Genomic DNA, 22,619 nt, shown 5'->3' with positions numbered 1-22,619 from the left:
TGACAATCAGTACATCACAGCTCAGGGCATGTATCCAACACCTGATGCTCACATAAAATAAATCCTCAGCTTACACATTCAGAGCACAAGTATTCATACGACGTGCTCTAACTGGCTGCCTGAACCCTTCATTTAAGCATCTTACATTCTGCAGATTAACAAACTTAGAGAAGTGCAAGTGATCACCAATTCTAAGAAATATACCTCCCTGATGCTTCATAAAGTTTATTCTGCATTCAACACTGCTTACATTTTATTCAATTTTTAACATTATTTTTGCAGTTGCCTTACTGATAGGCTCCAGGTGGAAAGCAGAGGGAGAAGTTGCACTCTGCTCTCTGACTCACACCTCATCTCTAGCAATAACGACTGCACGGTCAGAGTCCAGCATACAGAACAGCCCCAACGACGACACAGCCTCATTTTTTCAGCTATGCTGTGTTAGCTGTAGACTGCTAACACAAGTATACTCATTCATTATTGAAGCTCCTATCAGGAATGAAAGTTTTGCTTGACCAAATACATCCGGGGACTGAAGTGGGGCCCTCTGATCCAGGCCCCTGATCCCTCTGAGGATTTGCAGGGGTATTACTTCTGAGTATACCTTTTCTATTCCAGAGCTGCCTTATGAATAGTCTTAGTGGAAAAGCGTATTAAATTATTCCGCTCTTATTGCACCCTGTAGCATTCAAAGACAAAACTCAGGTTCTGCAAATGGACTGAAATATTTGAATCACAGAAGTCAAAACCTGTGCAGTGCTCTTCTAGCACGGTAAAAAACCCCACGTGTGACATACATCAATGTCAAATACTACATGCAGCAACACTATCCTTGCATTCTTTCTTGTATCAACTTGAGCTAAACAAACTGGCTACTGTTAGCTAACATAGGGAGAAAGTTGTTTTCCCAGCATAACAGAAAGACTGATGCAGTGCTATACTGTCTGATGGAGAAGGGGAAACAACTGAAGTGACACAAGGCAGTGATAACCACTCTCATTTCTTCTCTGCTTCCCCCTCTCAGAACTATGGAGAAACCTCGCCTTGACTTGGTGTCTCTGTAAGGTCCATGTGGGCAGCATCTCTACACAAAATATCCCTTCTGACTGAAAAAAGCAAGGACAGAAATCACACCAATACTACATATTCTTCAGAGCTGCCTACTTCTATATGTAAAGTCCTTTCTGGATCTCATCTGCAAAAGCTAAAACCAAAAGGACCTGCATAACATGCATCCTTTTGCAATAGCACAAGATAATTAAATTTTACAGGGTGATTAGACTAGTCAGATTCCTGGAGAAGCACATACCACGTGTTTTCATGGGAAAAGTATCAGCTGTATAATAATTCAGCAGAATATCAGGCAGTCTTGCTGACTATGTACAAGCTTAAATGCTAAAGGTCTATCTCTGTCTTCTTGTGGTTGAATTTATCCAAACCTGTTCAATTTTCCCAGCAGTGGTGAATTCATTCCCACCAGTCCCTCCCTTTAAAGGAGGATGAGAGTGCAAAACAACCACTATAAGCAGCAGCAAAGAGAAAACACTGAGTGCCTTTTAGGACACACTCAGCACTAACTTTAGTCATGGCAACTACTGCAGTGGTATCCTAAATTATTCCAAACTAGTCTGCACCAACTGAGAAGGGCTCTGATGTAGGATTTTAGTGTTCACCTACTAAGACTGTTGATCTCTAAGAGCTTTCCAAGATTTTAATCAAGTTCATTTAACACTTTCAAGATTGCTGGGTGTGAAAAGCTATATCCTTCTTCCTGGAGCCTGCTGGTTCAGAAGATGATCTTCAAAAGATCCTACAGTTAGATATAAGGACATCGCTGAAGAAGAAAACAGCAACACTAACTTTGATTGCTGAGAGATAACATGGGATAGTGTTTGAAGCTACCGTACTGTCAGGCCCTGAGAAGAGCTGACCTACTTGGATAAAAATAAGGGTGTCACAGAAAAAAACAGTAACACTGAACAGAGAACTACCACCTTGCTAAAAATACTCTAAATTTGGATTGAATTGTTGGCTTCAAATACATAAACAGTTGGGTGCAGGACTGAGGAAAAAAAACCAATGCACCTAAAGCTGCAAGATGATTCACTCATCTTTGGAAAAAAAAAAAAATATTACCAGGGAACTGATATTTGTGCTTTTAATAAAGCAGTCTAGAGCTACTGGAGATAAAATATCAACTTGTTACTTCCATCCCAATCCATCAGAATTGCAAAAGTTACATACAAAAATCTCAAACGCATTTTTTCCATCAGCTTCTGTGCAAAACAACAGAAGTTGCATTTCATTTCAATTTGCACTACCCACAAAACTTCCATATGTATTTTCATCCTCAGTTATACACACACACAAAAGATTTCAAAAAGGTCAGCTTCATTATTATTCATCAAAAATAACATTATTGCCAGCCACTTTCTCTCTGGAATGGTAGACATGCTTAAAAAATATTTCAGGCAAACAGTTTTCATCAAAAGGATTAATAATATTTTACTCAAAATTACTAGTTTCCATTGTTTCTCAGATTTCCAGTTTAGATTTCAGGTATTTTTTTTTCCTATTTTTAAAAAAAAATAAATAACCTTTTAAAATAGATTGGTCCTGCAATTCTACCAACCTGTGCAACTCTTCAGTTTTGTCTTCAGTAGGGCCCGTGGTTAATAAGCAGTGTCGAAGGATGGCAGCCATGTAACGAAATTGATGAGATTCATTCTATATAAATATAAATTATGAAGACATTTTTTCATTTTGAAGATTGCAAGTGGGGTTTCAGGTCACTAGAATAATAAAAATTAAAGATGGAAAATACCTATTAGATCATAACATCCATCCCTATCAATAAAAGGACTGTACCTTAGAGTTCACTGAATGCTTAATGCAATGTAACTGTCATATGCTGGCCTTTTAACTAGGCCTTGTAAAAGTCGCTGGGGACTTTTTTCCAGTTAAATGAACCTTCACTACCAAAAAATCCCATTACAAGCATTTCCTCAATTCCATACCACTACTCCTAATACACCACTACTATCTTCCTTCCTGTATTTACACCCGGCCGCCTCTTCATCCATTTAGATTACATATGTTCTTCATTTAATTTGCCTCCTGCTCATTTAGACCTTTTGCTGCCAACAGTTTCATTCCCCCACCCAGTCTGTTTCTTTTCCTAATTCACTTGCTTCTATTCCCTTGATACCTTTTCTCCATTTCGTTAATAACTTCTCTACTCTCAGCAACCTTATTTGCCCTACTTTTGCTCTCTCCAAGCAATTCCCCCTTCCAGTCTCCCACCAGACAGCTGCCACACAAAAGTACACCAGTATCTGCAATCATTTAACTGTGTGTATCATTGTCCTCGTCCTTTTTCATTAGCTCTTCTTGGCATCCATCATATGTTCTGGTGTGTTTGACCTAGCACAAAGCCCCCCAATGCATCTTTTGTAACATCAGCATCCAAATCTGCCAACTGTACCACCTGCGGCTCTTGTCTGGCTTTGCTACTTTGAAACCATCTTGTCATTAAATACGGGTGTTTCGAATGGTTCTCTCCCCCTTAGGATGGATCTCATTTAGTTTTCTACCCACATGCCTAACCTCTCTGCTCTCCTTTTATTTTCCATCCCATCTACTGTTTGTAATCTCTTCAAATTCTGCATCTTCAGCCCACTTAATTAACATAGTGTTTACTCTTCCTACAGATCATTAATATTTCCACAGGGATACTTGCTAAGCAGAATGTCACCTAACATATCTGGCTGTTTACAACTACTAAAGAGCTCTTTAAAGTTTCCTTGCTTTTAGGAAATTTTTGTGGAGAGTTATTACAAAAACTTTATCTCAAAACACAAAATAAGATTCTCCCACCCCAGAATGTCTTAACCTCTCATCCAAATTTAAAAAAGAAAAGAAGTTACTAACACCAGAATTTCCTACAATTTGAAGGAAATTTTCTTGACAGCTGCATGCTTGGACTCTTTTGGGAGGAAAAGTTTTGTGGGACAAAACCTCCCTCATTCCACAGAGAGCGGCCATAGGAAACTTCATCAGGTAACACCACGACTGTGTGCCACCTCCTGCCCGCCCTTCTGCACTAAACCAGGCTTTTCATCTCACAAGATTCCCAGTATTTTGCAAGAGTACTCCAACTTCAAGATCCAGATTTCAAGAGCTTACTTTCTCAAGAGGTGAACATGTAATACAGCTTCATTTTCCAACTTAACACCTGACGTATCCTCCACACAGAAGAACTTAATCACAGAGATGATACTTCTCAAACTCTGAACTAGCAAATATTCATATAGCCTTGTTACATGATTGACTTTGGGTAATTTTTTTCCTCTCAAGCTTGTATCTCCAAAACAATCCCTTGCCTATACAAAGAACTTTCTCTGACAAAGTTATTTTCAATAAAGGTCTGAGTCAGGAATGTAAACAAGAGAAAAGTCCCTCACTTTCTTTACATTCCCTTGAAATTTGAAGTATTAGCCTCCCTGATTTTCCCTCCTGTCTTAAATTTCAGGATTTCTTATTCAGCGTATTCTTGAGACAGCAAAGAATAAGCTTCAGACTTTTCTCAAGTTTTACAATCCTTAATGTTACTGTTAAAGTCTTATTTGATGTTTAGTCCAATGCACTAAAGGGAACAATTATTTGTCAATTTTAATTACTGTAAACTTTTGCTTAGCTTTATAATATGCTGCGTATTTACAATGCCCAGCGAAAAGTTAACACCACTGGTTTAGAGACAATATGATGTGGACTAAGAAGAAATTATATAGTAAGAAGAAACTATATAATTCTATTACTGTAGCACAGACTTGGGTTATTCAACAAAAAAGTTATTCTTATCATTTCTGTTTATAAATTTAGGGATGCACACATAGGAAGCATATTTGTCCAAGAAAAAAAAAATCTGATGTCATAATGAAAAAAAAAGATAAATCTTATTCATAAGATGTAACAATGTAAATGCATTTGGTTCTCATACTTGACCTCATCTTAAAAGATCACGTTTAAGTCCAAACCTGGTGTTGGAGGGATGGGAGATAAAGATATTAAAAACAGTACCACTCTTTCTTCAGAGTTATTTGTTAAAAATTAAAGAGTTGATGTGGTTATCATCATGCCGAGGAAAACAGAAGACAATCAGGGAGACTTCTCAGCTCTAATTATTACCCTGTTGCTATAGTCCACAATCTCCAGAGATGTAGCCATCTGACAGATTTACATTTAAAAATTTTTCCTAGCCAGCTAATTATTAATGAACAGCATTTATTTTCTTTTGGAATTCTAAGACTCTTATGAAGTAGTCGTCTTTGCATTTTTTATTTGAAAACATACACTTGTAACTTGCATTATATAACCCAAGCTATTCTCCCACTACACAGAAAATGTATGGATTAGATTTTTTGCCTAAGTAGTAACAAGAACAAAGAAGTTATTTTGTTATTCAAAGCAATGAGCATTAAAGACTCAACACCTTTTGAAAGCCCAAGATCATCAATACATGACAATCGGAACTCAGACAAATTTTCTCAGATTGATTTTGCATATAGAGAAATTATGATGTAAAATTTCAAGACTACCTGAGATGCTATTTTGAAAAATGCAATCATATTCCATCAAAATTACAGTATCAAACGTTAAGTATTCTTGCTCTGGGGCTCGGACAACTGCCTCTTGTGTATCTACCTGCTGGTTCTGGCTCTTGCAGGCTAAACAAAACCAATTTAAAAAACACTTCAGCTAAGCCTTACCTCGCTGTGGACATTCCAACTGTCAAGTGTTACATTAAAAAGAGCCTTTAGGGCCTCAATGGCACAATCTGTCTCTTGCAAAGACAGAGGAGGCCTGTCACGATCTTCCGCTGTTTTATATTCTTCCACCCATCTTACACTCAGGGAACTTTCCAAAGCCTGAGTCAAAACTTGCACCCCTTGTAGTTCCTGGCGTAACTGCGATCTAATATCTGTGTGTAGAAGTGACAAGAGGAAGAGCAGCCGCAAATCAAAGCATTTAATGTCATCAACAAACTGTTGGTCCTTGCATTTTTCGAGGAGATTGCAGAGCATAGCTGCAAGATTCAGTTCCAGACTGAGCTTCTGTGCAACAGCACTATTAAAAATTATGTTACAGAGGCATTTTAAAGCTTCTACTATAACGGGAAATTCAGACATTCTCTCCAAAGGATCTTCCACAGTGTCCAGCTTTGCTAGCCTCATAAGTATCTGCATGTTCCTCTTTGTGGTTACAGGCACTAAAACCTTCTTGTCCCTGGAGAGAATACGGAGGGCCTCCAGACAGGCAACTTGACATGAAGTTTTTGTGTCTTTCTCGAGGATGTTTAGAATTCCCTCACACAGTTTCTGTGCAAACACAAACAAAAAAAAAAGGAACAGTTTTAGCATCAAAATATTGGTGGCAATAGGAAACTTTTGCTAAGCTTCCCTACAACTTTTGAGTTTTCAGCTGACTTGAAAAAACTAGGTATTCTGCTTTAGCTCTTCAAAATATAAACTATTACAAAAGACTTTTCCACAGATCATCAAAAGCAGTTTTCCTCATGGATACAATCGAAATACATCAACATTGGCAAAAGCATTAAGCCAACATGGCAGATGCTATCCATCACTGCCAGTTACTAAGTTTTCATAGTATCAGGACTAAAAACTTGAGTAGCCAGAGTAACAAAGCTAGAGAGAAGTGAAAGGTTTTAAAAATACATCAAAGTAGAACAGTCATATCTACAGTGCCTGCAAAATTATAAATTGAGGTTGTTTCAGTCAGAAGGCTGGGAGAACAAAAACCAAACCAAAATAACTGCTGCTGAACATACAGGTATTAGTACTCCATGTTTGGTAACAGCTATAATTTGTGTTGTCATTTCAACCTAATCTACAGACTTCTCCCATCTTAAGTAAGATTCTTAGAAATGTTAGCTCTGACATAGAAACATAACGCAGTTTTATTGGAAGACTTGGGCTGTAGCAGTTTTACCAAACCAGCAAAACTGCTGCTTTGTCACACAGATTCTTCTTGAAGTCAAAATATTTCACTGATACTTTATACCAACATGACTGCAGGGGTAAACATTAATCTTATAAATGCAGCACAAGAAAATACAACATTCCAAGAATCTGCAGGTCAGAACAGTAACATGTGAATTACAGAAGAATTACCTTTTAGAAGATAGAAACAGACAATCAGATGATCAATCAAAAGAGAGAAAAGACAGGACAAGAGGTTACTTGATGGCAGATGACTCTTTAGGTTTTTATACCTTAAACTCAGGACAGCACTACTACTCATGAGTACCAGAGCCAGAAGTATAGTTCCCAGATAAGTGGCAATACAAACTGTGTTGTACCTCACAGGACACAGTTCCTCCCTCCTTCTCACCGCCCAAGCTTTGTGTCTTGACCATTGATACGAATAAATTACCAAAGAAGCCAGAGTCGCAACTGAGTTGAATAGCCCTAGTGCAGAAGTCTGCTTAGGACCTGAAATTTGTATCACGGTTTCAGACATTATATGTCAGTAAGTGATAAAAAATAGCACATAGGAATACTAGTAAAGTAAAAAGTAGTTCTTGGGGAACGGTCTCGGGAATTGCACTTTTCACCACCACCACAACAAAAAAAGCAGGAAGCACAGCAGCGCATCACCCTGACTCAAAGTTCAAAACAAAAGTTCCACTTGGGACATCCAAGCAAGTTTTGTTCACTTACAATTAAAGAAAAAAAAAAGGTTAAATCTAAAACAAATCTAGAACAGACACTCCAGAAGAATAAGGGAGAAAACAACGCAAGTATTCAACAATGTTAAAAGACAATCTGTAAACAAAATCAGACAGTAGGAACTCACAATACGATTTCTAGTATGTTTGTCCTGGGGTGAAGCCCACCCAAAAGCACCACCCAGACAATCAAGATCTTGACTACATCTCCACAGCTCTGACTAGATTAATCTAGTAAAAGTTTGAAAACAAAGAGTGAGCTCCACCTCTTACTATCACACAGGCAACATGAGAAATCTTCACTGGAATATTACTGACACTGTAACAGTATAAAACTCACATCTGACCACCTGTACAGGCATACAGGTACTTACTGTGGGAATTTCATAGACAGGTACCTGGAAATAGATACCCAAGTACAGAGTTTTCAGAGTTCTTCAACATTAACCTAACACTGCTCCCACAGACCTGTACAAGCCCCTGACTTGAGCATACTATGCTAGACCTGCACTAAAGGTTTCTGAAGGTGGCACCTTTGAAGAATTTTTTAAAAAATGCCCAGGAAACAAAAAATGACTAGTCTAGATCCACAGTCAAATTTACCTGGTCACAGCTCAACTTCTTACAAGAATTTTGTTTCTGTTGTTAAGAGTTTTCCATACAATTAACTTTGCTTTGCAAGCTGAAGCAACAGTTGTGAAGCCTGTTTGGTTTTGAGGAGTAACACAGAACTGAATGAACAGTTCAGAGAATTCCAGGAAAAGGCCATTTTACTCTCTTCCATTTAAGTACATTTCTATTAGACTTAGCAGTTACAGTCTTCCTTGTTGACACCAGCTGTTATGAGGTGGTCTGTAATAATTTACCCAAATTCAACAGCTGGTTCACCAGCTGGACTCTCCCTCTCTTCAGGAATTGTGTAGCAGTACCACATTAACCACACAAGAAGCCAAGTTACCAGCCTTTCCCAAACCAAGATGCTGAATGAACACTTCAAAGACATACTGGGCCAGACAGACTGCCTTATCAGTAAATAAATACAGCACAAAAATATATCTGATATTTCATTAATGGTGCTGAAGGTTACTTCTAGGACTTTAAATACCAAGGATCACTTCATAAAGTATCTGATCCAATCAATATCCACTGAAATTAAGGGGAGTTTCCACTCATTTTTGTTAGCAGCAGAGCCTATACACATCTTGCATCTGGCGCTCTGGTCTTTAATCTCAGTCCAACAAAACCTGAACACTCATTTGACTACAAAGAGACCAATCCTTCCAAATTCAGACAGATTTTTTTTTTTTTCCCCATAAGTTGCACCCACCTGGCTGCTATGGAAGTGTCACTGCAAAATGTCAAAAGCACTGCAGGGGAGATCCCAAAGGGCACCACTGACTTGCCATGGGAGGTGGAAGCCTAACCCTCACTCCATACATTTGAAGACTATCCTTGCAATTTAATTAAAGATTATAAAAACCATCATCTCATAGCTTCAAGTCTTAGTGAGATGCAGCAACAGAAGATTCTTAACTCTGAACAGCTGTACTAAAGACAGATACTAAATAGAACACACATTTTTTGAGATTTAGCAACCTACTTACAACAAAAAAACGACGGGTGTGCTTGTAAGGTGCTTCATTTCCTATATGCTCCTGAGGCCTGGGCTGTATAAAAATTTCACAATATAAGCAAGGCCAGAGTTTATGTTTAAAAGCATTAATTATACAGTCTTATGCATACCATATTAACAACTAAGCCATCACAGACTTAAGAACAGGTTACTAAGCTTCGTAGCCATTGCAGCAAAATACAAATTTTTTAAGATGCAAGACTCACATAAGTGAAAAACACATAGAAACTGCTGACAAAATTCCCTGGAGTTAGACCCTGGTGAGCCATCAAGAGTGATTTTAAAGGAACCAGCATTGTTACAATACTGCCACTTGCAATACTGCCAAAATCTGAACCACTGCTGGCTGATCTCGAGTGCCAACAGGAGCTTAGGAGAAACCAGAGCATCTGACTATAGTTGAGGAGTTATCCATGGAAAGTTTTGAAGCAAGGAAACAAAACTCATCCTGTTCGGAAATTGCCTTGGAGACAACTAAAACCAAATGCCATACAGCACATTTTCTGCTTTCTCCTTGACGGTGTGAGAGGAGTGATGCACAGGGAGAAGAGAAACAGGGAAGGATGTGACCACATAAAGCATTATTACCCTTTTCATTTTCTTTAGGTGGTGCTTTTTCTACTGCCCTGTAGGCCATTAGCATGGCATAAACTAATGGGCACAGATGTTATTTATTTGGTTGGAAATGAAAGCAAGTGAAAGAATTCAGACAGCAAGGTACCCCCCTCCCCTTTCACAAAATATATGATGATTGTCCTAGTTTCATGGATTTATTGCTATCCCCTAAATTACTGTACAAATTTAATCGTTTTTTGAGTCCTATCCTTTCAACATGCAGAAGGGGGTTTGACTTTCATCAGGCATGCTACAGCAAAAAGCATTTTTCATGTAGTTTTCCACAGAATCAAGGCTGTTTCTAGTCTTTTTAAACTTTTTCTTAATTGTAAAATACATTCACATCTCCAAAATTCAAGAATTCTCTGCTTTCATGCTAATAGTGAGGTAAGGACAGAGCAACACACACCATTGCTTTTGTTCACTCTGCAGTGTGAGTAATAGTAAAATATTTTAAAATTTTATTGCATGTTAAAACAGGAAGCCCAGAAACACTGACTTGTCATCTTGTCTTGACGAGTAAAATATGAATCCAGTTTGGTCCTTTATCCTAATAGCATAAACGCTTGATGCTAAGAAGCAACACAGTCCTATGGAAAAAGCAATATCCTGAGATACAAGAGACCTGCATTTTCTTCTCTGCTCAGCCACAGACCTATTGTATGGCTCTGGCAAAAGGGCATCACCTCTTAACTTCCATTTTCTTTTGTCATCTTTTTTTACAGTCTGATTAGATTGGGGGGGGGGGGGGGGGAGGGCAGGACAGCACTCTAAGTGCTTATTAGCAGATGCTTATATTTTCAGGACTCAACCTCAGCTGGGGAAACTAGGTGCTTGTGAAAAACAGGGTACTTCATTGAGCTTGCTCTTTGGTCCTGGGGCACCTGCATGTGAGGTCCTTTTCCATCTCCTGCCTTTGTGCTTGAAGATTGTTAGAAAGCACACCTGACCTAGAGTCACTTTTTTCAATTCACAGACCACTAAACTTTAGCTACATTATGTCAGCTGAATTTACTATATTTACTATTTTACTATTTACTATATTTACTATTTACTAAATTTACTATTACCAGATTAATAAATGTCTTGGTGAGAAAAGGAGACAATTCCCCTTTATTTGCTTCTTCCTCTTTGGCAAATCATTCTCTTTACTTATACAGGCCTTCAGACTAGAGCAGGAACAAGAGAATATAGTCCCCATTCTGCAAGTATTCTAATCCAAGCAAACACCACTGCTTTACTGAATATAGCATTTAATTTAGACATATATTCTTCAGTGCTTGAAAGTTATAATTCAAAGGTAAACAACAAGAGTCCTGCTAAACACTACAGAAATAGAGTGCATACTTTTATTTATTTTCTGCGCCTTTATTTTTGAATTATGCCATAGATGCTGTAAGTACCAGGAGAGGTATGCTTCTTAGCAATCAACTTTACATTAAAACAAGGGGAAAAAACCCAACTTCTTGTCAGGAAATACATGCTGCTCCCATTTTCCACCTTCCTCAGTGACGGAGCACGTTAGTAACAAAATTGCCAGGAAAGTCCATCAAGAGCAGAAATTCTAGAACAGCAGAACATAGGAGGTGTGCTTGGTTTTGTAGCACCTTCACTTATTTCTCATGATCAATGTTCATAAGACTTCTTTGTATATTTCAAGGCATAAATACATCTTGATGGAACAGCAAGTGATAGTAGCACATGGGGAGCAATATGAGTATGTCAGACTTACGGAATTCTTACTACACTTCTTAGGCTTAAAAAAAAATCAAGCTTTTTAAAGAACTGTCCACAAAAATCAAATGAGTCCTCCTCATTCTTCTTTAATAGCTGGGAAGAAAAGTCACAGAGCTAACAGTGAGTGATTGCTCGCTCTTTTAGCACGGGTGAACCAGAAGCCCCTGTGTCTTTGGCCTATCAAGTATTATGTGCCAGAACACATCATCTAGTTGGGAGAATGGGAACATCGCAAGTGGTACCAGGTCATACTTTCCTTCTCCTGCACTGGCTTAAGTCCCTCTAGTTCACTTTGTCTTCTGACCCATGTTTTTCATAATTTTCAAATTTCAATTTTAATTAAATTGTCTCTAGGGGTTCAAGAGAAGTACATTCTTAATTTAATTCAACCTAGTTCTGCAGCTGTTCAGTGGTGAGAATGGTTAAAGCAACCGTAGTGCCAAACACAAAGCTCACAAGGAACTGTATTTACCCAAAAGGTCATATAGGTCTACTGTTGCTTACTCCATCCGTACTGCTACCTATTCCTCAAACTTACCTTCTACTTCACTACAAACTTTAAGATTCATAGCAGACTCTATCCCATTTTCAGGTAGATGAAAGGAACGTTAGTAGTAACCACAGTAAACTGCACATGAAGTTTTACAACTACAACAACTCTTAAGTTTCTGTGGCTCTCAAAGTTATTCAGAAGCTTTTCTTAAAACACAAGTCTCTCTCCATCTCATAAGGCAAAAATCAAGCATTTTGTATGTTTCTTATATTTTCAGTAGACTGTGCAAATCAGCGTTTCAGAAAACAAAAGAGAAACTATGTTTCTGGCAAGTTAGAGATAAGATTCTATGAGCAAAGAGGCATAACTTGGAATTGCTGAATAAGAACACTGGCTGATCATTTCTGCTACAGGAATGGCATTAGAAGAATAGAATAATTGTTTTGTTCTGCTATTAGGTTTCAAAGTTAAGCATCCAAGGCAGTAAGAAAGTAAGCCCAACATTAATATTTTCTCTGGAAGTCAAGACAACATTTATAATCAACTGTGCTGAATAATGGGACAATTAGACAACCTCCACTGAAAAGGCCATGCTCAGTTTTTGCCTAGTCTTTGTTGTCAGATGTGGGAGGGGAGGGAAAGTGTACACTTTTATTCTTTGAGGATTCAGTCCGCTTCACTTCAAAACTTCATTGTTCAGCCTTATCAACAGCAGGAGGTTGGCCTGTTTGGCAGGAGCCTGCCAGCGCTGACACGGCTGAGGTCCAAGTCACAGGTTTGAACATGTGACAGCTTAGGTTAGATAGCACTCCGCGGGTAAGGTGAGGAGCACCCACAATAATCCGTGTTGTCACAACTGGTGGAAGAAACACCTGGTTCAGAGTCACAGGTGAAATGTGAAAGGTGAAATTCTGCAGAGCTGCACTCTCCTTGCCCTCCCCACTGAACAGGGAGAGGGGGGGGAACCCTTTATAACCTCTGTAACCCAGTGGTGAAAGAAGGGTTTCAAAAGGAGAGATGGGTTTCACTGGCTTGACATAAACCTTAAGAAATGTAAAAACTGAAAAAAACTGGATGGGAGTGGCCAGGACCAGAGGGAATTAGAACAAATGCTTAGTACTAATGAAGGATACTTAGTAACTTCTCTTACAGACTGGTACTCCCTTAAGGGGTTTCAGTAAAGTCAGAACAATAACAACAACAATTATACTAAGATACCACACAGTGTGCCCACAGGAGCACTTAAGCTTAATATTTTTATAGGACACTCACTAACAGTCTTTAAAAGCTTGCAATGAAGTTACTGGGAGAAAATTTCTGTGCCTTTGTGGCTGCAGGAACCTTCAGACCTCCCAGAAGTGTCACAGTGTCAACAGCACTATCTAATAACGAGGTTCTCCTGAGATTTAGAGCGTGACAGCATCTTGTTCCATCAACATACCTTACTCCTTCCATCCTTCCAAAGTTCAAATATGGTACAGGCCACAGCCTTAAGGAATCTCTCCACATCATTAATTTAATTAGGAGATAAAGTCCCACAATACATTTGATACGATTTACCATCATCTATTTCAACACCTTTAAAACATTCAGCAATGCAGAGGAAAAGACTGGTTTGGAGATTTTCTTCCCACTAAAGGAGGCCTTGAATTTTAGATTCATTATGTTCAAATTGAACCTGAACAATAAATTAAGAAAACTAATCTCAGACTTTAAAGACTTATATTACAGGGCTGATGCAACACAGTAAGCCAGAGACAGTAGAGTAGAAACCAGATGTTATAAGTACTACAAGAGGTGAAGCAGACAAAACAAGGAGTTGAAGAGGAAATACGTCAATCATGAAGACATTATTTCAGGTAAGAATATGGCTTATGAGTAATATTCTTACATTTGGCTGCTGCTTACTTTTTTTCCTCCCCTTCCTCCCCCAAACTCAGCATCTTCCTCCAACTTTAGCAGTCAGTCTTGCTTGCTATCTTGGACAGATTTACTTTTTCTGTTATATCATCTAAGCAAATGGTGCTGTAGCTCCTTCCAGCTGTGGAATGGCACAGCTAACTCGGGAATCAGTACTGACAGACATTTCCAGGACACAAACAGTGCTGTGATTTTCTTACCATTTTAAGACTGTAAACAGCACAAATGTGTTGCTACTTCAGAAGCAGGATTTGGACCTGTCAAGGTATAAATAATGGAGAACAAAGCTATTAAATGATGAGAAAGTGGTTGTAAAAAAAAACCTTTCCTTTTTGTATTAGGGCATGTGAAGCTTAAGCTGAAGTGCCTACTATACCACATTGAGAGGGATTCACTACGCCCGCCGACGCTACTCTCCAAGGTGACTGACCAGTCAAGTTGCCAGATATTCATTTTCTGGAGTTCATTCCAGCACAGACCTAAAGAACCAACTGTTTGTGTCAACCATGCCATGCTGCTATGAAGTGCTGCAGTTCTGAAGACTCAACCTTTTCCAGCAAAACACTGTCAAGAACTTCTTGGCTAGTTGAAACAAATAAATATTTTAGATTTCTAAGAGCTGGTTAAGCTCCTCTGAAGCAACCACACTGCCTTGATTTCAGTTGCTATTCCAGAACACATTTACCTCTGGTTGGCAACTTCTATACTGTTTACACAAACCAAAACCAGGCTTTCAGAAGTTCCTATTTTTTATTATTATATGACATGTTAAGAAGGAATGGCACCAACCTGATCCACCTGGTATCTGAGTAGATCTTAGAGTATAACACAGGTTGCCAACTGATTTATATCCAGAGCACCCATCGTATAGGCCAATGCAGACACATATATCATTAAGCAAAACAACCAGGACAAGTAACATCTCACATTACAGTCTTGTGGTTTTTATCATCCTGTGGCTATGTCCAGATAGACAAGCTTGATAGCATTACCTCTCTTCCTGCCTTCTAGAGGACACAACCTACCCTCCTCCTGGCATTCAGTATTACAAACTCACTGCTGATTTAGTTAGTTTACAGCCTAAAGCATGATGATTTGAGTGTGGTGAGGCAGAGAAAAAAGTTTCATTGCTATTGTTGATCTTGCACTCTTGCATAGGCATGAATGACTTACTGGAGTAAGTAACTGAAAGCAAATTTACTCCTAGGCATGAACAAACCCCATATGCAGCAAGAGACTGGTAAGAAGAATGTATTACATCCATCAGGTTGTACAGCAAGTTACCAATAGCACCAGAAACCAAACACAAAATCTTTAAGTCTCTCTGTATTTGCCCACATACCTGAACTTCAAGTGTACTACATGACTTCATTATGGACTGTGACCCTTTGTCTAAACTCTTTTGCAATGCAACCACTCTAAGCTAATAGCATTTGCAGTTCTGCTGCTACCAACTCAAGTGTATTTCGGTATTCCTAAACAAAAAATGGACCTCGTTTCTGAACTAGCATGAGGCTACATCATGCAGTCTTTGAACAACCCCCATTAATTTTGGTGACAGCTTCAGTAGTTTGCTCTTAGCAAGAACATGAACTATTTTACCCTTCAATTTAAAACATTTTTATTTTTTACCTTAACTGAAGGATGAAAGGAGCATGCTCAATGTTTTACAGATACCAAGGATATCGAACATGTGCAGCTGATCAGCTGTTAAAAAAAACTACCCAAAACCAACTATACACAGAGAAAATCCTACACTCTCCAATCCCCCCAACTCTTATTGTCTTTATTTAGCTTTTGCCAATTTGGCTTCTGATCTTTTCCTATGTTCTCTACTTAGCATTCAGTTTTCCAGACTAGACACTTTTTCTTTCTCGATGTAAAAAGAGGTGGAAGGAATGGGGAGGAAAGAGGGAAGAACACAAACACAGTAAGAAAACCAAATCAAGGTCTCATCTGAATTCTTCCATAGATCAAAAAGGACACATAGTCCATCACCACACTACTGAACATCAGCTTTGAGTAAAGCCATAGGTAAAGCCAAGGTAAGAGGTCTTCGAGTCATCTGTGTAATAAAGAATTGTAACTTAAGATTACAGTACACATAACTGATGGTTTTGTAAATGCAAAGGACAGAGACTTACCATCCCACCCATTTCTACCAGAAAAATACCTGAATTTCTACCAGAAAATACCTGAAAATATTTAGATTTTGCACAAAATCATGGAATGAATCAGTGCATGTCCAGTTTGAGACAGACTATTCCTGCAGAAACCTTGCAATTCTGATTTCAAGCTTTATTTCAGAAATGGCGGAAACATACAGCCTCATTCATTAATGAACATTTTCTGAATAAATATGCAAATCAGCTCAAAAACTAATTACAGAAAAGAAAGGAGGGGTCTTGTCATTACATATTACACCATAAAAATAACAACAGGAAAAAAAAAGAAAAAAATCATCAACGTCCAAGCCTTAAATGTGAGGCTGTGGATGGATCTCAAGGGACCTGTTAAGCCCTGACACACCTGTACAGCTCCATGCTGTGACACACAAACATTTCTCATCTCTGGAACCTGACATGCACAGTACACATTCTGCTGATTACAGCTACCTTTGGATTAACAGGCTCCTGTTGCTCTGTCTCCCTTACAGCTCCACAGCTTCATTCTGTACTTATCCCTTCATCTTAATCGCTAATATTCTTTAAGTGTCTAATATAGACAAGAAATACATCTGTGATATTCCTACCTGCTGAGAAGAGAGAAAATGGAAACGTGCATTGCAAAATTTTTCTTTCAGTAGGTAAAAAAGAGTATCTTTACTCTATTCCCCCACACCATCCCAAACCTGTACCCAACAAGATTATTTATGGGCTTTCCTGTTACTACTTTTATTCAAGATGGGCTTTGCTAGGGGAATTTGCTCTTCTCTTTCAAAAAAAAAAAGGGGAATGGGTAGTTACTATGTCTTTTGCACTGAAGAAACAAAAATTAGAACTTTATAATCACTACTTGCACCATTTCACAATGGCAGCTAAGTTAAGAGACTGCTTTTACTTTTTTATACTTCTAACCAGAGCAGGTACGGAGCTCGATAGCCCATTTTACGTACCTTTCTTTTGTCTTCATCTGCTGGATCAAATATGAAAATAGTCCGATTCTGTAAAAAAGAGAAGAGTTTGCATTTGTTACATGAACATCAGCTGCTAAGTAATACCTGCAAAACTATTATACTTTAGAAGTCTGGTTAAAACCAGCCTCAGATAATGAGGCCATAACCATGTCAACTCATGTCCTTTCCTGATCCCACCCAACACCAAGAGCTTCAGTAAGTGGCTCCAACTAACAATTTCACAATTACTACTGGTGCAGAGCAAGCCTTTATCTGTGGGCTGTGCTTCTGATGCAAGTTAACAACCTCACACATGGCACTTTACAGAGCGAAAAACATCAGCTATAGCCTTGTGTTTTACAAATACGTTATTACTCAGACTCTTCCCTGAGCAGTTCTTGTTTACAAGCTTTTGACTACACCAGAACAACCATAGGACAATCTTGCCCAGAAAACAACCAGTACAAATCGTAAGCCTCACTATAAAAACTATCAGTTTTGGTACTGTGGCAATTTCCAAAACACATTAGCAAGGTATTTGTTTGTCTGGTACAGTTAAACACAAGATAGACATGGTCTAACAATGAGTACTTATTTCCTGTTCAACATTTCAAACAGAACTAGACTCAATTACTATGTTAGTATCCTGAAGTATGTTATTACTGAAATATTACTCATATGACACAAAGTTTATTCTGTCAGTCAAGGAAAACAGCAGTAATACCAGTTATTTTAATGTCTTTTTAAAACTTCCAAGCTAAATGATCAACCACGATGAACAGCTTCTCAAAAAATTAAAATCTCAATTTCTATTATTTCTAATACACAACTTGCTACATCATGCAAGTGACCAAAAAACAAAAAAGTGATCTTCCATAGCACATTAGTGGGTCTCTTACCTTTCATGACACAAGCCCACAATTACACAGAAAGGCCCTGGACATCTACCCTACCATCAAGGGTTACCAATATCAGTCAGATCCTTGAGGATGGTAGGAAAATAATTCCTTTCCTTTCTCTTTCAGGGCTCCCAATAAAACTATTGCACCCCAGAAGTTCAGCAAAATGCCAGCCAAAACCAGGTGAATGTTAAATGATGAGCAATTAACCAAGAGAAGGCAACCTTTGCATTTGCACATGAACATTTTGGGAAATTTATAAAAGAAACGTAGTGACAGTAAGAAGTCCAAGTGCTGGAGGAACAGAGATTTGGAATAATCATTGCAACAGGAGAGCATAGAACAACAAGGACAGACCTATTAATTTCTCTCGTTACAGTTATTCTATAGCCACCTGCACCTTAGAACCACACTTAATCCATCCCTTCTCTTCAATTAACGCATATTTAATTTGTTATTTGGAAAAAACTTAAGGAAACCTAAAGCCCATTCTGGGCACAGGTAAAGGTCTGGAACCTGGAGCACTCTGCCCAGTCTTTGCTGGCCCACAGGCAGTATATCTGAGTTAGTAACACACTGCACAGAGAGATGCAAGAAACATTAAGGCAAACTTCTTAACAAGAAACACAGTAAGAGAAATGTCATATTGAGACAGTATTAAAAGACTCCCATCCCACTTCAAAAGAAGTATTTAGCTACACACCTAACTCCACGACTTCATTCAAAGACTTGAAACACTAGAATAGAAACCACACCAGCTCTCACTCTGTCCTTGAGAATTCAACTTAGGCTTAAGTAATTTATCTGGGAAAGCTGCTGAGAAGGCATAAAATCCAGTACAGCAAAATAGAGAAGTGATGTTTGTGTGCACTTCTTGACTGAACACATTTAATGAAGGGTCATTTTCAAGAGTAAAGACAGGAAATAAAAGTTTCCCTCAATCAGAATCCTTCCTCTGTACCTTAGTCGGCAGCGAGTTAAAGCAGCTAGATGTGTCTAATGAACTCCAGATCTACCAATCCTTCAGAGAAAGTGCCCTGCAGCTGCATGAATCTCTGCATTTCAATTTCATGTGCACAAAGGCAGCCTATGTCAAGACTGATGCTCAAGCTTCTGCTAGAAGCTCAAGTTGGAGTGAAGTTACTGCCATTGTTAGACTTAAAACATACTGCGTGTAAGACAGCAAACTTCAAGCCATCTCTCGGAGGCTGAAGAATAACCATATACCAGACCACATTCGTTTGGCTTTTTGTCTAACCACAGAGCTAGGAATCTTTAACTAAAAACCTGAATGTTTGTTCCTGTAACAGATTTCTACATTTCAACACAGCTGCATTTAAATTGCATCCAAAGCCAAACTCCAAGTCAGTACCAGCTTTAGAGGCTGGTGTACTAGTCACAGAAGTGTCTACACAAAGGAGAGACACCTGATGCGTTGAGATGTGATCTTTAGAGATGGACTATACTGCTCTACTAAAATCTAGGTGTCAAAATGTCCCTACCGGATGAGGGGGAGAAAAAATAATCCACCTAACATCTAGCTTCACTCCAGTTTCTACTTCCCAACATTACCACAAAAATCCCTTCACTTCTCCCTATTACACAGACAGTAGACTCAGCATACACGTATCACACTGGCAGTAATGGCAGTAGACACTAGGTAGTCTTTAATACTTATCAGCTTAACCTGTTGTAACCCTGCTTTTAGCTGCCTCCCCTCTTCCCTTTGCTTGGCCAGAAACTCAGAAAAATCAAGTGAGGATTGGCAGGCCATTTCACACACACCCCCCTCCCACTGCAGAGCTGCTCCTCTGCACGGTGACAGGGCCACTGCCGAAGCAGTGCCAAGGCCTCTCTCCCACAGGCCAGCTAGACCAGGGGACACAAGACCGCCCACACAGGGCAGCGCCTCGGGGAGGTGAGCAGGTACACAACGTTGCTATCCACGAAACTTCTGTGTTGTTCAGTCCAGCTTCTTCCAAGAGGTACAGGCAAGTTGAGACTTCTGAGGCAAACCTGGGCTGTGGAACAGTTCTTTTTACAGCCTGATCACCAGCAACCCACTACGCTACACATCAGGCACGTAAAGTAGAGAGGCCAGACAAAAGGCGCGGGGGGCCAAGCCTGACAACGGGCTCGATCCACCCGCGATACCGCTGGCTTTGTGCTCCCGTGCAAGTCTGCTTTCCTCTAGGCACTGCCCTCGCTCGGCATGCCGATGCTGCCGCGGTGCCCTGCACAGCCCGCGGGGAAGACCAGAGCGGGACGCGCAGGGGACGCGGACAGGCCGCCCCGGGCGGGCCGCCCCGGCACCCAGCCGGCGCCGTTAGCGGGGGGCGCGGCAGCAGCAGCGGAGCCCAGCCCGGGGGGCAGCGGCAGGAGTCCCTCCAGGCCGGCCTGGGGAGCGGGGCCGGGACCGCCGCGGCCCGGTGCCGGCGGTGCTGCCGAGGGCGGGGCGGGGCGGCGACACCGCCGGGGGAGCGGGGGCGGAGGGGCCGGCTGGCGCCGCGGAGGGAGAGGGAGCACGCCCGCCCCCCCAAAACGGCCCGTTACCTCCTCGTTGTACTGCGCCAGGACCTGCTCCACCGCCTCGGCGCCACCGCGCCCCTCCACGGCCTCCAGCACCGCGCCCAGCTCCATGCCCGCCGGCCGCCGCCCGCTCTCCGCTCCGCCAGCAGCGGCCACCGCCCCGCCGCGCCCTGACCTCCTACCCCGCGCCCCACTGACGTGACGCGACGCAACACTCCCCTTGGAAACCGCCCCCGACTGGCAGGCAGCACTCGCGCGCTATTGGCTGGAGGGTCGGCCGCGTGCGCCCCCGAGCCCTTCTATTGGCTGTCCTCCCGCCCAGTCCTGCCTGCGGGAGCTAGCGGGGATACGACTACGCCTCCCGGCATGCCAAGCGCGGCCGCACCGCGGCGCGCGGCGGGGCCTGCGGGGCTGTGGTGCCGCGGGGCGCGGTGGGTGCTGTAGTCGGCGCCGGGCGGGAAGGGCGGTGGGGTGGGATGAGGGACTCGTGTTCGAGTCCCGAGCGGGCACCGCTGGCCGGGAGAGCGCCCTCGGGTTTGCTCGGTGGCACAAACCGCAGCCCGACGTGTGCCCTCCTCCTTAGGCTTGTCCGTTTGTGTGCTCTCTGCGACTTGCCATGCGCTTTTACCGTGCCCATCGCAAGGCGAATGGCCTGGCAAAATGTGGTCTGACGGCTTTTCCTCAAGTTTTTAGGCAAAATGGTCACACCGCAGCATTTTGTGGTGCCTTCACCGCACCTGCCTCCAAGCCCAGGGCAGACACACCAGCGCATGATGGCTGTGGGGCTGCCTCCCACCCCTGCCCTCACCCACCGGCCCTGCACAAAATGGCACCCGCTGGCGGCCTGAGCCCGTGGGCAGCACAGGGTGGGAGCAGGGCCCCAGCATTGTTGGGCCTCCACTGCAGGCAATATCTGTGTCCATTGCCTGAAGTGGGGCACCGCCATAACGTCTGGCAGCAAAAGAAACCCCTTTTTCTGAAGTCCAACCCACCAGAGCAGTGGTAGTACACGAAAATTCTCCATTTGGAGACAAAACCCTCTCTCTGAGGGACAGCATGGCTGCCTTCCCAAAACTGCCCACATATCCTTTTGCAGAGGGGTCAATATATGTTTTGGAGGGTGTTGATGTGGGTGTGAGCAACCAGTGAGTTGCGTAGGAGAGATGCCAGTGCCACACTGCTGCCATGCTTTGTTCGGGAGGTGGCAGGAGGGAAGGGTGGGCTGCACCAGCGGAGCCTGTGGTGGCAGGACAAAGGTGAGCTATGTCTCTAAAGTGCTTTGCAAGACCGTAGATTTAAACTACATTGAGAAGATATGTAGTATTTCCATACTCAGGGTACTCTATTAGAAAAATTCACTGTCCAGATAGCAGAAAGATATATTGAAGCTAACAAAACCCCACAATAATAAAGCTTTGGAGCAAGCTGCGGTCAGTCTCTCCTTGAAGTATTTATTCGGTCAGCAGCAATTCAGCAGGTACTCTGTGGTCATGAAGAGAAAACTTTCATTTTTCAGGTGCTAGGATGTGTCATCATATGCCTGTGTGTTTAAGATGCAGACCCAAACCAGGATCTGAATTTTCTGATTAGAGGTTTCTTGCCACAATGGGTTGAACTGAGATACAAAACCAGAACAACACTGTTGTTGGACTGCAAGGAGTAACAAAATCCAGCCTGAAGTGCGTAGCCATTTCTTCTGAGTCAGATCCATGTGTATACTAATGCAGCTTTTGAGAGAAACCGAGTAAAAATAATCCTTTGCTTGTTTGATTTACAACTCTATAATAAGGCATAAGCCTGCTTAGATTTACTTCACCGCACAGAAAACCACTCATTTTACTTGTACATAGCCAATTAAAATTTTTTTAATTAAAAAACCTAGAAAATAAAGACTAGGAAACTGTTACTGCCCTTTGAAGGCACATTGTTAT

The 22,619-nt window shown here is 41.1% G+C and overlaps 1 protein-coding gene across 3 annotated transcripts in view; it reads right to left on the bottom strand.

Annotated features, from left to right (window-relative positions):
- The window catches only part of RIC8B (RIC8 guanine nucleotide exchange factor B), a 37,238-nt gene extending 16,370 nt beyond the window's left edge, over nucleotides 1-20,868 (bottom strand). For 2 of the 3 annotated variants that reach the window (XM_074871922.1, XM_074871923.1), the window contains exons 1-4: nucleotides 20,713-20,868; nucleotides 17,261-17,308; nucleotides 5,769-6,377; nucleotides 2,633-2,727 (exon numbers count right to left, since the gene is read on the bottom strand). In XM_074871922.1, the coding sequence (XP_074728023.1) occupies nucleotides 2,633-2,727; nucleotides 5,769-6,377; nucleotides 17,261-17,308; nucleotides 20,713-20,799 (839 nt within the window). In that variant the 5' untranslated portion in view covers nucleotides 20,800-20,868. Of the gene's footprint in view, nucleotides 1-2,632; nucleotides 2,728-5,768; nucleotides 6,378-14,345; nucleotides 14,403-17,260; nucleotides 17,309-20,712 lie in introns of all 3 variants that reach the window. The other variant, XM_074871924.1, reaches the window with a different exon arrangement.
- Nucleotides 20,869-22,619: the final 1,751 nt, after the last annotated feature.

Source organism: Strix uralensis, chromosome 5 (genome assembly GCF_047716275.1).
Source record: "Strix uralensis isolate ZFMK-TIS-50842 chromosome 5, bStrUra1, whole genome shotgun sequence".
Classification (NCBI taxonomy): domain Eukaryota; kingdom Metazoa; phylum Chordata; class Aves; order Strigiformes; family Strigidae; genus Strix; species Strix uralensis.
The sequence above is the reverse complement of the archived record's forward strand: the minus strand, read 5'-3'. Positions and strand labels throughout refer to the sequence as shown.